Raw genomic sequence first — 15,857 nt, 5'->3', positions numbered from 1 at the left:
CATGTCTAAATAGGCTTTTTAGACATGATGTCCCTTTCCCTTCTGTGATTGGAGCTTGAAATCCATATTTTGGCCCCTCCCTAGTCCCACTCATAACATACCTAAACCATTCCCCCTTATCATGTGGATGTACTGCAGTCTTGGATGTCCATATTCTGAACATTATTGGGATTTGGACATCCCTGCAATATGCACGTTTACATGTCAGTTTTCAGACATCCAAAACAAGAATGTAGTTTCTAAAATAATCACTTAAATCTCATTGCATAAAATCAGATCTGTACTAAACAGCATGTGTTAGGAGTAAAATAACCGGTCTTAGGGGTGTAGTTATCATTATGGGCTACTGTTAAGATGTGTTATTTTACCACTAACTGATGCTATTTTAGCACAGATCCCATTTTATGCAATGAGGCCTAGGTACTAATAACTGGGGATAGCAGTAAAGTGACATATCTTAACAGCTTCCCACATTGATAATTACATCCCTTAATGCTAGTTCAACTATGCCCTTGAGCCTCAGTCATACTAAAAACTTACAATGATAATTTAGATGCCAGTAGGAGCTGGCTAGTTTAATCTTTAAATTAAAACAATTTTGTGCAGTCATAGTAAATTATGCACACTGATTTGAAACATTTCCTTACAGCCAAGTTGCCCTATTTCTGCTGAAAACAAATCTAATTTTTAATATGTAATGTGTGGTTTTAACCTTTCATATGCATGTTGCTTCTCTTCAGTTTTTAAATTTGTATTTGTCTTAAATCACATTCAAATACTTTGTTGACAGGGGAGTTTCACTGTGGATTTGAAGATGGTAACATTTGCTTATTCACACAAGATGATACGGATAATTTTGATTGGACAAAGCAAAGCGCCACAACAAGGGATACAAAATATACTCCAAACACAGGACCCAGCACAGATCGCAGCGGTTCTAAACATGGTAAAGTGTAGAAGGGAATTTTAAAGTTTAATTGGTTCATGTTGCAAATTAAAGTAAAGACCACCTGCACACATTCAAGAACAGAGAAAAAGTGGGAAACAGTGAGGCCATCTGTACAAGCAATATAGAGCCTGTTTTATCAGAACTTCCTTATTAAAACTGTTTCAGTAATCGAGCCATATTTATCAACTGTCTGATTGTCAGTATCTTTCAAAGTGGATTTTATATTTTTATTAATACACGTGAAGGCAGAAAGAACATAGAAATTGGAATTGAGATGTCCAGGTTGGGAATTGTCAAATAGAAACATAGAGAAATGTAGGCAGATAAAGACCATATGGCCTATCCAGTCTGCCCATCCATGCCATCTACTCTCCTTTTCACTCCTATGTACTTGTCCCAAGCTCTCTTGAAGTCAGATACTGTTTTTGTCTCCACCACGTCCATCTTGAGGCCATTCCGCAAATTCACCACCCTTTCCGTGAAGAAATATTTCCTCTGGTTACTTCTGAGTCTATCCCCTTTCACCTCATCCCAGAGCTTCCTTTCAATTGAAAGAGATTTGCCTCCTGTGCATTTATGCCGCATAAGTATTTCAATGTCTGTATCATATAGTCCCTCTCCCGCCTTTCTTCCAAAGAATACATATAGAGATCTTTAAGTCTTTCCTCATATGCTTTATGACAAAGATCATGGAGCATTTTAATAGCCACCCTCTGGACCGACTCCATCCTGTTTATATCTTTTTGAAGGTGTGGTCTCTAGTAATATTTTATAAAATGATCTGCCATCATAAGGGGGGATGTTATCAACATTGGCTGCCATTAAGATTGTTATTTTATTGTTGACCCCAGTTATTAGTAACTAGTTGTTGATAATAGAAGAGATTTAAACAGACAGAAATGGTCCTGGCCATTTAAATGGCTTGCCTGGAGCTAACCAGACATATTCAGCAGTACTTAACCAGATAGTGCCACTAAAAATGCCCAGTTAGCGCCACTTTATGGACGTTTCAGGAGTGGAGTCTGCACTTAGCCAGTTAAGTGCCAATATTCAGTACTTAACCAGCTAGAATACCTGCATAAATAGGAACACATAAAACATAGTCCTGTCTTTATGCAGTTCATCATAGCCAGTTAAGTGCTGAAAATTGCATTTAACTTGCTATGTTTTAGCCAGCCACACATGCCTAGATATTCAGTGCTGGTGGCTGGTGATGGCCTGGCATAGAATAGCCAGGAATGCTGACCACTGCCAGCTGAATATTGGGCCTTAGGTCTCATTGCATAGAATGGGACCTGTGCTAAAATAGCATGAATTAGTGGTAAAGTAACACATCTTAATGGTAGCCCACATTAATAACTATGCCCAATAGATTTCTAACACTAGATGTGTATAATGCTATGTGAAAGGACAGCACCAATTTTGCAATTGTCAACATCTACAGTATCAGTGGAGGTGCTGGACAACATACATGTCAAGTATTGGCATGTATACGTGTATATAGGTATTGTATGTCTGCCATTTCAGAAACCTACATCTCTGTTTTTCCTCAGTGAGATACAGAGCCCACAGTCATCTACCCCTATTGATTTTGGAGGTGAGGAGGGGTAGAACACTGGGGGATTAAGCGGGCAACCTGTCCTTATCCCTCCTTTAGAGTGCTGCCCAAAACAAGCACCTTTATAAAACCTTGATGTCCCAGGAGCAGTTGTAAATCCCAATGTTGATTTCAGGGGTTATACGCAGTGTCCGGAAAAAACAGGACCGCCCCAACATTTTTCCAAATAACCCCAAAACAAATGTATAATTATTTAAAAAATATATATTACTACTATTGACAGGTGTTACTGCAAGATGCTGTAAAACCTGGATGATCCCTGTTTTCAAAATGACATTCAGGAAGTGACCATTAAGATCTGTTTGAGCAAAATGGTGTTTAGTAGAGAAGATAAGTTGTGATTAAATTTTTGCGATAAAGTAAGGCATATGGCACAAAGCATTTGCTAAGGGAGTTTCCTAATAAAGGTTGGAGTAATGTATTTTCAAAGGTCATAATAAATGTTTAAACAATTGCAAAGTATTTTGAAACTATGTAAGGGGTCTGTTTTTTACCGGACACTGTATTGATAAGCACTAGCCGTTCAGCCCGTAAAAACGGGCGAGATTTCTAGCTACCCTCCTCGCCACCACTCCCACTGACCTGACAGCGCCTCTCACTGTCAGGTCAGTGCAGGGGGCCCGATGTGGAGGAGGGCGGGAGCGGCGGTGAGGATAGGGGAGAGGGTGGAGGTTGGTGCACACGATGTTCGTTTCCAAGCGGCAGCGTCCGACAGTGACTCCGACTCTGTTTCCCTCTCTGTTCCGCCCTCTGACGTCATCACGTCTTGACGCGAGGGCAGGACAGAGAGGGAAGTCTCTATTGCGCATTTGCAGGTGAGTCGGTCACTTGCCGTTTATATGTTTGATTCCTCTTCTGAAATGAGGAATACATATGTATTTTTTGGCCCCTCCCTAGACCAATGCAAAACAGAGCCAGACCGTGCCACTTGCCACAATGCACATATTTTGGATTTAAATGTGTAAAGTCCAACTTTCCGAAATCGGCTTTTCTACAGTCATTTGATGTTGAAATGTATATGCCAGTATTTAGAATCCACTAAAATGAGAAAAAATGTTTTGGGTTGTGGATATGCTAAATCGCTAGATACCGAATTTAATGTTAATCTGAATTTTGGATCAACAGCAGATGCATATTGAGACATTTAGAGCATACATATAAAAGGAAGGTTTTTGGCCGATGATGAAGAGAGGATCTTTCTGATCTGTTTACAGCAATGTAAATCGTTATGATTCTTGAGCTCTTTGAGGCTTATTTTCTTCCTTTAATTAATTGAAATATTTTTGAACATTTTCACTCTATGCCAATATTTACATATTTAAATCGCAAAAACGGCTTTTAAAATAACCACCATGATTTTCAAAAAGTATATTCCTATAAAATGTTAAAAACTTTAACTAATTTATTCACAGCAAACTGTTTCATTTTTCTATACAATGAAACAAATGTTTGCATATGCTTCTAAATGAAATTCTAGATTTAGGCCTTACTACTAATGCTAAGCTCCAGTTTCAAACTAACAACAGAAAACGAAAAGCATAGTGATTAATTGTATAAATCAACCTAAATTATGAAAAACTGTACTTAGTTTTCTACTTACACTAATTAGGCCACAACCTCCACAAAAGTTGCATTTAATAGATAAGGATAATTTTGCTGCTGATTATATTTCTATACTGTATATATTTTGAGGGACTCCTCCACACTGTCTAAGAACATGAACATTTGGAACTCAATTCTGCAAGATAATCTGGATCAAATTGCACCATTAACTCTCTAGAAACTGAGATCTCTGTTGTCTAAAGGTTGGCTTTCCTCTGAACTTCATTTCATTAGGCATTCTCTATGCTAAGCTGAGCACAGATGGAAAAAAAAAAAAACTCCCTCCCCATCTAGTCTTAGTAAGCATCTTCAATACCCAGTTCAAGCTAAAAATAAGACAAGCTAAATCTTGTTTTATCCATAAGAGAAAAACTATCCCAGCCAACTATTTATCATAGTGCATGAGCTCTCTCCATTCAATCAACAGGTCCTCCTGGAATAGGTTCTCAGCATTTTGCCTAGTATATCCTGGTCAAGGTATTAGTTTCCAGGGGAAAGTAGCTCATTCCTTATGATTTCTCTCTTTTCCCTTTAAAAGAACCTGGCATTGATATCTTGTCAGGTATACATCAGAGCATTGTTCTTGCTTCACTTGTCTTTGTAAGCATTTGTTCTTGTTTTGGTTCCAGCTTACTGAGCTTTTTTCCTATTTGAATGTCGGAAACTGTGGGCCCCTTTTACCAAGCTGCGGCAAAAGGGGGCCGGCGCTGGCATCGGTGCGTGTTTTACACGTGCTCCAAGGCCCCCTTTTAGCGCAGCTGGTAAAAGGGAAGGTCTCGGTTTCCTGCAGGAAATGACCGGGTGGTAAGTAAAGCACTTGCCATGCAGCCATTTCGGGGAGGGAGGAGCCCGTACTGCCACCCATTGATGTCGCTGTAAGGGCTCCCACGCTAACCCAGTGGTAACCAGGCAGCACGTGGCACTGCTCGATTACTGCCGGGTAAAACTTGTATTCAAAAACTAATTCAAACATGCAAAATGTTATACTAGGAAACCTTTGGGTTTAAAAAGCAAAACCATGGAAGGCTGTTTGGAATATTATACAAAAACGTTTGCCCATAACTGATGACCTGACTGTCACGCTTGTGACCATATTCCATGCTGGGCTTGCTTTGGGGTTGCTCCAGTCAAGTCTGGCCGGCTGGAAAATCCTGAAGCCTGGGGGGAAATCCTGAGTCCCATTCCAGTCAAGCCGGATCCGGTCCGGGATCCTGTTCTTGCCAAGCCATGCTCTGCTGTCAAGCCTCACCCTTCTTCATGACCTCAGCTGGGAGTGCCTTTATCAAGCACCTGGGAACTTTCTGGTTTGCCTTTACAACAGAGGTCCTCAGAGGAGTTTTCCTTTGATGAGAGTTAGTTGCAGTGCTTCTTCCTGTTTTCAGCTTTGACCCTGCTAGCCTTTTGGATTATTCTACTGTCTGCTGCCTGCCTAGAGACCCGGCTTGGTTTTGGATTATTCTACTGTCTGCTGCTTGCCTAGAGACCCAGCTTGCTTCTGGACTTTTCTATTGCCGGCTGCCTGCCTAGAGACCCGGCTTGGTTTTGGATTATTCTACTGTCTGCTACTTGCCTAGAGACCCGGCTTGCTTCTGGACTTTTCTACTGTCTGCTGCCTGTCTGGAGACCCCAGCGTGTATTGCCTCGGCTGCAGTTCCTGTCCGGTGGTTCCTGGCCTGGGATTGACGGTACATCTATTTTACCTTGTCTTGTGTTTGGGTGATTCTCCTGCTGCTGTCGCTCTGTGGCAGTTGTCCAAGGGCTCACTACCCAGAGGTTCTGCGAGAAACCTGACAGATTGCAAAGGCCATGAGCTCGGAGGAGTCACCCGTCTTGCAGGCGCTCAATCTGCAGCTGGCGCAGGTGAACAACGGCCTCCATGTCCTGGGGGCTCGTATAGACCAGTTAGAGAGACTTATGTCAGCATCCCTAAAAGCAGCAGCAGATGCTTCAAGTTCAGGTTCAGTCCCAGCAAGAGCTCCGGTTCCCTCAGGGATCCGTCTGAAGTCACCACCTAGATATGATGGTAATCCCAAAGACTGTAGTGTGAACTCCAGTCCCAAGATTTCCCTACTGAGAGAACCCGGATAGCTTATATCATGTCCCTATTGTCCGGTCAAGCCTTAGCCTGGGCATCTCCTCTTTGGGAGAAGGACGATCCGGTGCTACATGATCTCTGTGGTTTTCTGGATCAATTTAAGTGAGTTTTTGAAGAACCTGGGAAGGTTACTTCTGCAACTTCTGCTCTCCTGAGACTCAAGCAAGGAACACAAACCCTGGGTGACTATGCGATTAGGTTCCGCACCTTGGCTTCTGAATTAGACTGGAACAATGAAAGTCTGGTCGCGACCTTTTGGCAGGGGTTGGCACCGCAAATTAAGGATAAGCTGGCTGGACGTGAACTTCCCACCTGGTTGGATGACCTTATTAAACATTGTAACCTGATTGACATTCGATTCCAGGAGCGTGGCCGAGTACAGCGTTCCTTAGAAAAGATTGGGCTTAAGACACCTAGTCATTGAGTTTTACCACAGGCTCCTCATCCACAGGAGGTCCTCTCCCAACCACCAGTAGAACCCAAGCAACTAGGTCATACCCCTCTCACGGTGCAAGAGAAACAGAGACGGCGGACCCTTAATCTATGTCTGTATTGCGGTGTTACGGGACATTATGCAGACCGGTGCCTGAATAAACCTGGACCCTCAGATCAGAAGCTGACCGCAGGTACCATAGTGGGCTTATCTCTGGCCTTAGTTTGTAATCAAGTGTTATTACCAGCAGTACTTGAGTTAAACCAAGGAGAGGAGCATACTGAAGTCTTTGTGGATTCCGGGGCAGGAGGGAATTTTATAAGTGAGTCCCTGGTCCGTCAATTTAATATTCCTACACAAAGGTTATCTAAGACCATTCCACTACTCTCAGTCTATGGCAACACGCAGGGATACATCAGCACACAAACAGGTCCTGTGCACCTTCGTATTGGTGACCACAAGGAAGAGATTTTACTTTATGTCTTCCAGACGACCATACAACCCATCGTGTTGAGACTACCTTGGCTACAAAGGCACAATCCGACTTTTGACTGGGGAAGTGGTGAGATCCTGGACTGGAGCAAGTCTTGCAAGGAATATTGTCTCATTCCCCATACTGGTAAGGTAGACGACGAGCCGCTGGACTTGAATGATGATGCATGGATTGATATGAGTGACTCCCAATCTCTGGATTCTGATGCTTCAGCGCTCACCGCAGCCACCGCTTGGATACTAACCCCTAACCAACACTTTCAGGTTGAAGCCTGTACTACTTCCAAGACTACGCTCCCCTCCAGAGGAGGTTCCAAGAAGGCTCCGCGCAATGCCAGTTCATCTACTATGCCCATAAAACAGAACACGGGTATGGCTTGCGGTTCCGTTCCCACGCGATATGCTAACTCTAACCCTAGGCACACAGTCCAGCCTTGTTCGCCTTCCAGAGATTTGCCTCCAATCTCTAGTTCTTTAGGTCCTGATCATTTCCCTAAACTTGTCAGCGGGTTTCACCGAAGATATCCCTGGAGACCCAAGACACCCGAGGAGACTGGGGGAGCCTTGAGGGGGAGGTACTGTCAGGTTTGTGACCATATTCCATGCTGGGCTTGCTTTGGGGTTGCTCCAGTCAAGTCTGGCCGGCTGGAAAATCCTGAAGCCTGGGGGGAAATCATGAGTCCCATTCCAGTCAAGCCGGATCCGGTCCGGGATCCTGTTCTTGCCAAGCCATGCTCTGCTGTCAAGCCTCACCCTTCTTCATGACCTCAGCTGGGAGTGCCTTTATCAAGCACCTGGGAACTTTCTGGTTTGCCTTTGCAACAGAGGTCCTCAGAGGAGTTTTCCTTTGATGAGAGTTAGTTGCAGTGCTTCCTGTTTTCAGCTTTGACCCTGCTGGCCTTGTGGATTATTCTACTGTCTGCTGCCTGCCTACAGACCCGGCTTGGTTTTGGATTATTCTACTGTCTGCTGCTTGCCTAGAGACCCGGCTTGCTTCTGGACTTTTCTACTGTCGGCTGCCTGCCTAGAGACCCGGCTTGGTTTTGGATTATTTTACTGTCTGCTGCCTGCCTAGAGACCCGGCTTGCTTCTGGACTTTTCTACTGTCTGCTGCCTGTCTGGAGACCCCAGCATGTATTGCCTCAGCTGCAGTTCCTGTCCGGTGGTTCTTGGCCTGGGATTGACGGTACGTCTATTTTACCTTGTCTTGTGTTTGGGTGTTTCTCCTGCTGCTGTCACTCTGCGGCAGTGGTCCAAGGGCTCACTACCCAGAGGTTCTGTGAGAAACCTGACAATGACTTATTCAATTGTAATTTTAAGTCCATTCATGCAACTTTTGATTTGACCTCCCTGCAATCAAAACTATTGGATATTCTTCTCACTATTCCTCAATGGCATATTTTTCAAAACTGGAAAAACGCACAGTTGCTGAATATTCACTTCTGGTGGAATACAGTCCTGCAGCATCAGACGTTTGAGCTTGCCATGGCTGTGAAAAGTCAGATGATAGTATCTAAGAAAATAATTTGGTGTATTTTGGACAACTACCTCCAAACTATTCAGGCCACACCTTAAACCTGTACAAAGGACTTATTTGTTAAACACCTGGATCCTTTACCCTCCTTATTTCTCTTCTTTCCTTTCTCTTTTTTCCTTTCCCGCCTGTTGTGTTTATTGCTTCCTATGTTTTCCATCATTGTTTTCCTGTTTTTGTATATTCGGAAATTAATAAAATATTTTGAGAAAAAAAAGCAAAACCATGTGCACGTAAGGACTAGATAAATGAATTAAAACTAATCCCCTTAATATGTATAATACTTGGTAGCAATAATGAAGCAGTGATTGAATATTCAGATAGCAAGCAGCCTGAGCCAACAGATTTATTTTCAACTGAACATAATTAACTTTGTATGAACTTGGCTACTAATAGTGTGCTGAACTGGACAATGTTGGCACATTTAGCCACACCCTTTTACCAGCCATGGCGCATATAAACAGTAATCATTGAAATATTACACCAGTACAGGAGAAGAAAAATAAATTGGGTTTTTTTCATTATAAATAATTTCTGTAAGCTGTTACAGCTCCAATATATCCAAAATGAAACAAACAAAATTAGCATACATATTCTGCATGCAGCACAATACCAGAAAAACAGAACCTTGCTATACATTGCAAAATAAGACAGCAGATGTAAATTCTCAAATTGGACATATTCCAAACACTAAAATAAAAATAAAATTCTTTTTTCTACCTTTGTTGTCTTGTGACTTTGTTTTTCTGATCATGTTGGTCCTAGTCTCTGATTCTGCTGCTCTCTATCTACTCCCTTAACTCCACTTCCATGGCTTCCCTTCCATTTATTTCTTTACTTTCCTCCTTTCTTTTTCATTTCTTGCCCTACATCCATAGGTAAAAGCTGGGCCCTCCGTGGACTTGACTGGAGGAGGTATAGAGTGGATCCAGCTTTTGCCTATTTTCTCCAGCCATGTGCAGTTTTCATCCCTTTTTCCCATTCCCTCATCTCCGTCATTATGCATCTCCTTCCTCTTTGTTCCCTCTCCTCCATCCATATGTATCTCCTTCCTCTCTCTTCCCTCTCCTCCATCCATGTCCAGCATTTCTCCTCTCTCCTCCCCTCCATCCATGTTCATCTCACATCCTCTCTTCCCTCCCCTCCATCCATATCCAGCATTTCAACTCTCCCTTCTCCTCCATCCATGTCCAGAAATTCTCCTCTCCCATCCATCTATGTGCATCTCCTTCCTGTCTTCCCTCACCTCCATACATGTCCAGCATTTCTTCTGCCCTCCCCTCCATCCATCCATAGCAACTCTCCTCTCTCCCCTGCTCTCCATCCTTATCCAGCATTTCAACTCTCCCCTCTCCTCCATCCGTGTCCAGAAATTCTCCTCTCCCATCCATCCATGTGCATCTCCTTCCTGTCTTCCCTCCCCACACATACATGTCCAGCAATTCTCCTCTGCTCTCCCCTCCCATCTATGTCCAGCGATTCTCCTTTGCCCTCTGTCCTCCCCTCTCATCCACATTCAGTGATTTTCCTCTGTCCCCTGCCCTGCCCTCCCCTCCCATTCATGCCCAGCATTTCTCCTCCCTCCCCTCTCCTCCATCCATGTGCATCTCCTTCCTGTCTTCCCTCACATCCATCCATGTCCAGCATTTCTCCTGCCCTCCCCTCCATCCATCCATGTTCAGCAACTCTCCTTTCTCCCCTACCCTCCCCACCCATCATCCACATCATGTGATTCTCCTCTGTCCCCTGCCCTCTCCTCCTCTCCCATCTCATCCCATTGATTCTCCTCTGCCCTCCCCTCCATGTCCAGCGACTTGCCCCGGCCCCCAACTTACCCCCCTTTTCACCCCCCTGTGAGTTTCAGTTCCCAACCCCAGCCCCACCTGTGCTCTCAGTTTTCCACCACAGCCCTCCTTTCCTTCCAGCCACCCTGCGTTTAAAAAGTCGCAGTGGCGGCTGCAGCAGCAGTGAAAAAGCAGGCTCGCCTCTCCTTTAAGTCTTCCCCTTCTCTCTCAGCGTGCACTGTGCCGCCTTCACGGAAACCGGAAACAGGAAATTGCATCAGTGCACGCTGAGAGAGAAGGGGAAGGCTTAAAGGAGAGACGAGCCTGCTTTTTCACTGCAGCTGCGACTTTTTAAATGCAGGGCGGCTGGAAGGAAAACAGCTGAGGATCAATGGCAGGGAGCAACCGGAAGCACCGCGGGGCCCCTGGAGGCGTGAGGCCCTGTGCAACCGCTCCTGTTGCCCCTGCCTAAGACCGGCCCTGTGAGTCGGAGATTTTGGCTGATGAGGAAGCTCATCTGGCGCTGAGTAAGTGTATTCATTACACAGAGAGTCGAGCAACTGAAGTCTTTTCCTCCAACAAGGAAAAACTTAAAGTGGACATTTTGCTTGCTCCTATGTTATAGAAATAGTCTCATCAACAAGCACCATACATTAATAGAAGTAATTATATATTGCTCCTATTTGTTTTAAAAGTATTTCCATGTAATTTCTTTGAGTGTTCCCCTGGTTTTTGTACTTTTCGAGGAGTGAAAAATCGATTCACTTTTACCCATTCTACACCACTCAAGATTTTGTAGACCTCAATCATATCTCCCCTCACCCATCTCTTTTCCAAACTGAAGTGCCCTAACTTCTTTAGCCTTTCCTCATACAGGAGGAGTTCTTGAGTGCTGACTCCTAAGGTGGACCCTAGCGTCAGGTAGGATTGTAACTGACTACTGGAAGTGTTCTCTCATTAGCTTCCAACCTATTTCCAATCTTCCTTTTCTGGCAAAGGAGGTAGAGAAGGCAATAGTGCAACAGCTGTTTACCTTCTGTGCCGCAAACAATTCCTTCTACCCACATTGGTCTGTTTTACGGCATAGAAACAACATTGAAACTGTACTGTTGTCATGATAAATAAAATTCTAGCTTATTAAGAAAGCCTAAAGAATTTCATTTTGAATTTTAACATAGTAGATGACGGCAGAAAAAGACCTGCATGGTCCATCCAGTCTGCCCAATAAGATAAACTCATATGTGCTACTTTTTGTGTATACCTTACCTTGATTTGTACCTGTCCTTTTCAGGGCACAGACCGTATAAGTCTACCCAGCACTATCCCCGCCTCCCAACCACTAGCCCCACCTCCCACCACCGGTTTGAGCACAGATGGTATAAGTCTGCCCAGCACTATCCCCGCCTCCCAACCACCAGTCCCGCCTCCCACCACCGGCTCTGGCACAGACCGTAGAAGTCTGCCCAGCACCATCCCTGCCTCCCGCCACCGCCTCTGCCACCCAATCTGCCACCCAATTTTACTAGATTTAAGTCCAGCATTTGACTTGGTTGGTCACTCTACTGCTCTTACGATTAGAGGAGTCTGGTATTATTAGTACAAAAGTACATACTGTATACATAAGTACATAAGTATTGCCATCCTGCGAAAGACCAAAGGTCCATGAAGCCCAGCATCCTGTTTCCAACAGTGGCCAATCCAGGTCACAAATACCTGGAAGATCCCAAAAAAAGTACAAAACATTTTATACTGCTTATCCCAGAATTAGTGGATTTTCCCCCAAGTCCATTTAATAATGGTATATGGACTTTTCCTTTAGGAAGCCGTCGGAACCTTTTTTAAACTCCGCTAAGCTAACCGCCTTTTCCACATTCTCTGGCAATGAATTCCAGAGTTTAATTACACGATGAGTGAAGAAGACTTTTCTCCGATTCGTTTTGAATTTACTATATTGTAGCTTAATCGCATGCCCCCTTGTCTTAGTAAACAATGTTGCCAAAGGGCTGTCTGGTAAGGTTTGTCTCTTTGCAGATGATACCAAAATCTGCAATAGGGTAGATACCCTTGATGGTGTGGATAACATGAAGAAGGAGTTTATCTTGTTGGGCAGACTGGATGGACCGTGCAGGTCTTTTTCTGCCGTCATCTACTATGTTACTATGTTATGTTTGGAAAGCGTAAACAGATGCTTCACATCTACTCATTCAACTCCACTCATTATTTTATAGACCTCTATCATATCGCCCCTCAGCTGCCTTTTCTCTAAGCTGAAGAGCCCTAGCCGCTTTAGCCTTTCCTCATAGGGAAGTCGTCCCATCCCCGTAATCATTTTCGTCGCCCTTCTCTGCACCTTTTTTAATTCCACTATATCTTTTTTGAGATGCGGCGACCAGAATTGAACACAATGTTTGAGGTGCGGTCGCACCATGGAGCGATACAAAGGCATTATATTTAAATTTATTTATTGAGTTTTTATAACAAGCAAAAACAAAATTTTTCTTGTACAGAAACACAGAGCCACATTATTACAAGAATTAATATAGCAATTAAACATTCTCTCTTCCTTAGACCACAACCTTGGTTGAGGGGGCGATAGGTAACAAAGGAGATTTTATAAGCATCAATTAAACAAAGAAAAACTCGGCTTAACCTGATAACCGTATATTGTTTATAACTGAAAGTTATTATTTCTCTAGCGGACTGCTTAGTTTTTTCTGGTCCAAGGACAGCTGTAGCTGCGATGGTTCTAGGAAAATATACTTATTCCCCAAGTATGTGATCTTACATTTACAGGGATATGCCAACATAAATGTAGCTCCCAAATTTTTTAACTCATTGGGCAAGCTCAAAAACATCTTTCTTCTATCTTGCGTGGACCTAGAAACATCCGGGTATACCCAAACTTTTTGTCCATGAAATAATTTGGAAGTATTTTTAAAGTATAAGTTCAGTACATGGTTCAAATCTTGCTCAAAAATAAATTGAACTATCAGAGTTCCTCGATCTTTAATTTCAGAGGTAGAATTTTCCAGAAAATCAGTAATATTTTGTTCTGTTTCTTTTTGACCTTTAGAATCTTGGTTCTTAACAGGTATATAAAAAACCTTATTGCACGGAGGAATACTTGTAGCAGGAATCTGTAATATTTCATATAGGTAACTTTTAAAAAGGTCAATTGGATTCAATAATGAAGAACGTGGAAAATTCAATAGTCTTAAATTCAATCTTCTAGTATGATTTTCCATTTGCTCAATCTTTCGTTGTATCTTAACTTTTTCTTCAATCAAGGCTCCTACTGAAACCTTAATTTCTTTCATTTCTGTATTGAACTGATTCACTTGGCTTGCGCAATCCATTTTTACCTGCTCCAATGAGGCATCTACTTTCTCAATCTTACTCACTATTTGGTGAATTTCAATTGTAGAATTCTTTACAGCCACAGTCAAATCTTGAACTGCTCTCCAAACAGCCGTTAGGGTTACCTCCTCCTGAGCTCTCTCGGGCCTCCCGGCCTCCCCAGCAGACAATTCGCCGACTGGTATCGCGGCTTCTGCACCTTCCGCGTTAGTCGCGCTCCCATCATCCACTGCACCGGCCGGGCAAGGAGGAGGATTCAGCTCCGGTGGTGTGAGCGATATCTCTAGTCCAGAGGATCCGGGTGCTCCTTCACCCAGGCTCTTCAGCGGACTCACCAATCCGGTATTGAACGGTATTTGATGTAGAAAGTTATCCAGCGTTTGCTGCGAGGGGGAAGATGTTCTAGCCAGCGGCAATTGGCTTCTTATCACCCCTTTTCGTTTAGTATGAGGCATTTCTTTAGGAATCTAAATAGCAGCGTTTCTGAACAAACTCTCCACACCGTCAGGCCGCCATCTTGACACCACAAAGGCATTATAATATCCTCATTTTTGTTTTCCATTCCTTTCCTAATAATACCTAACATTCTATTTGCTTTCTTAACTGCCGCAGCACACTGAGCAGAAGGTTTCAACATATCATCAACGACGACACCTAGATCCCTTTATTGGTCCGTGACTCCTAACGTGGAACCTTGCATGACATAGCTATAATTCAGGTTCCTCTTTCCCACATGCATCACTTTGCACTTGCTCACAATAAATGTCATCTGCCATTTAGACGCCCAGTCTCCCAGTCTCGTAACGTCCTCTTGTAATTTTTCACAATTCTCCTACGATTTAATGACTTTGAATAACTTTGTGTCATCAGCAAATTTAATTACCTCATTAGTTACTCCCATCTCTAGGTCATTTATAAATATGTTAAAAAGCAGCAGTCCCAGCACAGAGGCCTGGGGAACCCCACTAATTACCCTTCTCCATTGAGAATACTGACTATTTAACCCTACTCTCTTGTTTTCTATCTTTTAACCAGTTTTTAATCCACAATAGAACACTACCTCCTATTCCATGACTCTCCAATATCCTCTGGAGTCATTCATGAGGTACTTTGTCAAACGCCTTCTGAAAATCCAGGTACACAATATCAACTGGATACCTTTATTCACATGTTTGTTCACCCCTTCAAAGAAATGTAGTAGATTGGTGAGGCAAGATTTCCCTTCACTAAATCCATGTTGAATTTGTCTCATTAATCCATGCTTTTGAATATGCTGTGTAATTTTGTTCTTAATAATAGTCTCTACCATTTTGCCCGGCACCAACATCAGACAAATTGGTTCTGTGTTTATTTATTAAAGAAGCTTATTAGGTTTCTGTCAGTGGTTCACTTTCCAAGGCCTACCCTTTCACGACTGAGGTACCTCAGTTACCCAACGCTTTTCAATATATTCATTGTCCCCTTGGCCACATTGATTCAAGTCCTTGGCCAGAGGATTTATCTGTACGTGGATGACATTCAAATTCTTATTTTCATGATTGCTGGGATCTTTTCTTTCAACAAACAAATTACTTCCATCATATAACTGCTGACTGGTTAGAGAAGCACAAGTTGGTACTCAACCTCAGAAATATGAAGCTTTATTGATTTCTAGATATAGAGAGATTTATTTTTAACCATTTATTTGGAACAACCTCATCCTGGCTATGGATAAGGTAACCTATTATCTTTGAATGTGATTCTGGAAAGTAAGCTTTCTTTTGTGCTTTAAGTCTCCTTCATTATTTGTTGCTGTTTCTTGACATTGAGAAGAATCCATATGTTAAAGCAATATTTAGATTCAAGGACCCCTAGGATACTGATTCATGCCCTTGTTTTGAATAAATTGGATTATTGTAACTCTTTGTTGGCAAGTCTTCCTTCTTGTACATATAATTACAGAACACAGTTATCTATATGTAAGAGAACTTCTTGATTAGGAGAAAAACACCTT

The 15,857-nt window shown here is 42.9% G+C and overlaps 1 protein-coding gene across 1 annotated transcript in view; it reads left to right on the top strand.

The window, feature by feature from the left end:
- The window catches only part of MDGA2 (MAM domain containing glycosylphosphatidylinositol anchor 2), a 1,114,501-nt gene that overhangs the window by 1,059,048 nt on the left and 39,596 nt on the right, over nt 1-15,857 (top strand). Inside the window, exon 13 of the mRNA XM_030214886.1 lies at nt 791-946. Within this exon, the coding sequence (XP_030070746.1) occupies nt 791-946 (156 nt within the window). The remainder of the gene's footprint in view (nt 1-790; nt 947-15,857) is intronic.

This window comes from Microcaecilia unicolor, chromosome 9 (assembly GCF_901765095.1).
Source record: "Microcaecilia unicolor chromosome 9, aMicUni1.1, whole genome shotgun sequence".
In the NCBI taxonomy this organism is placed as follows: Eukaryota; Metazoa; Chordata; class Amphibia; order Gymnophiona; family Siphonopidae; genus Microcaecilia; species Microcaecilia unicolor.
This window is presented reverse-complemented; position numbering and strand designations above follow the sequence as displayed.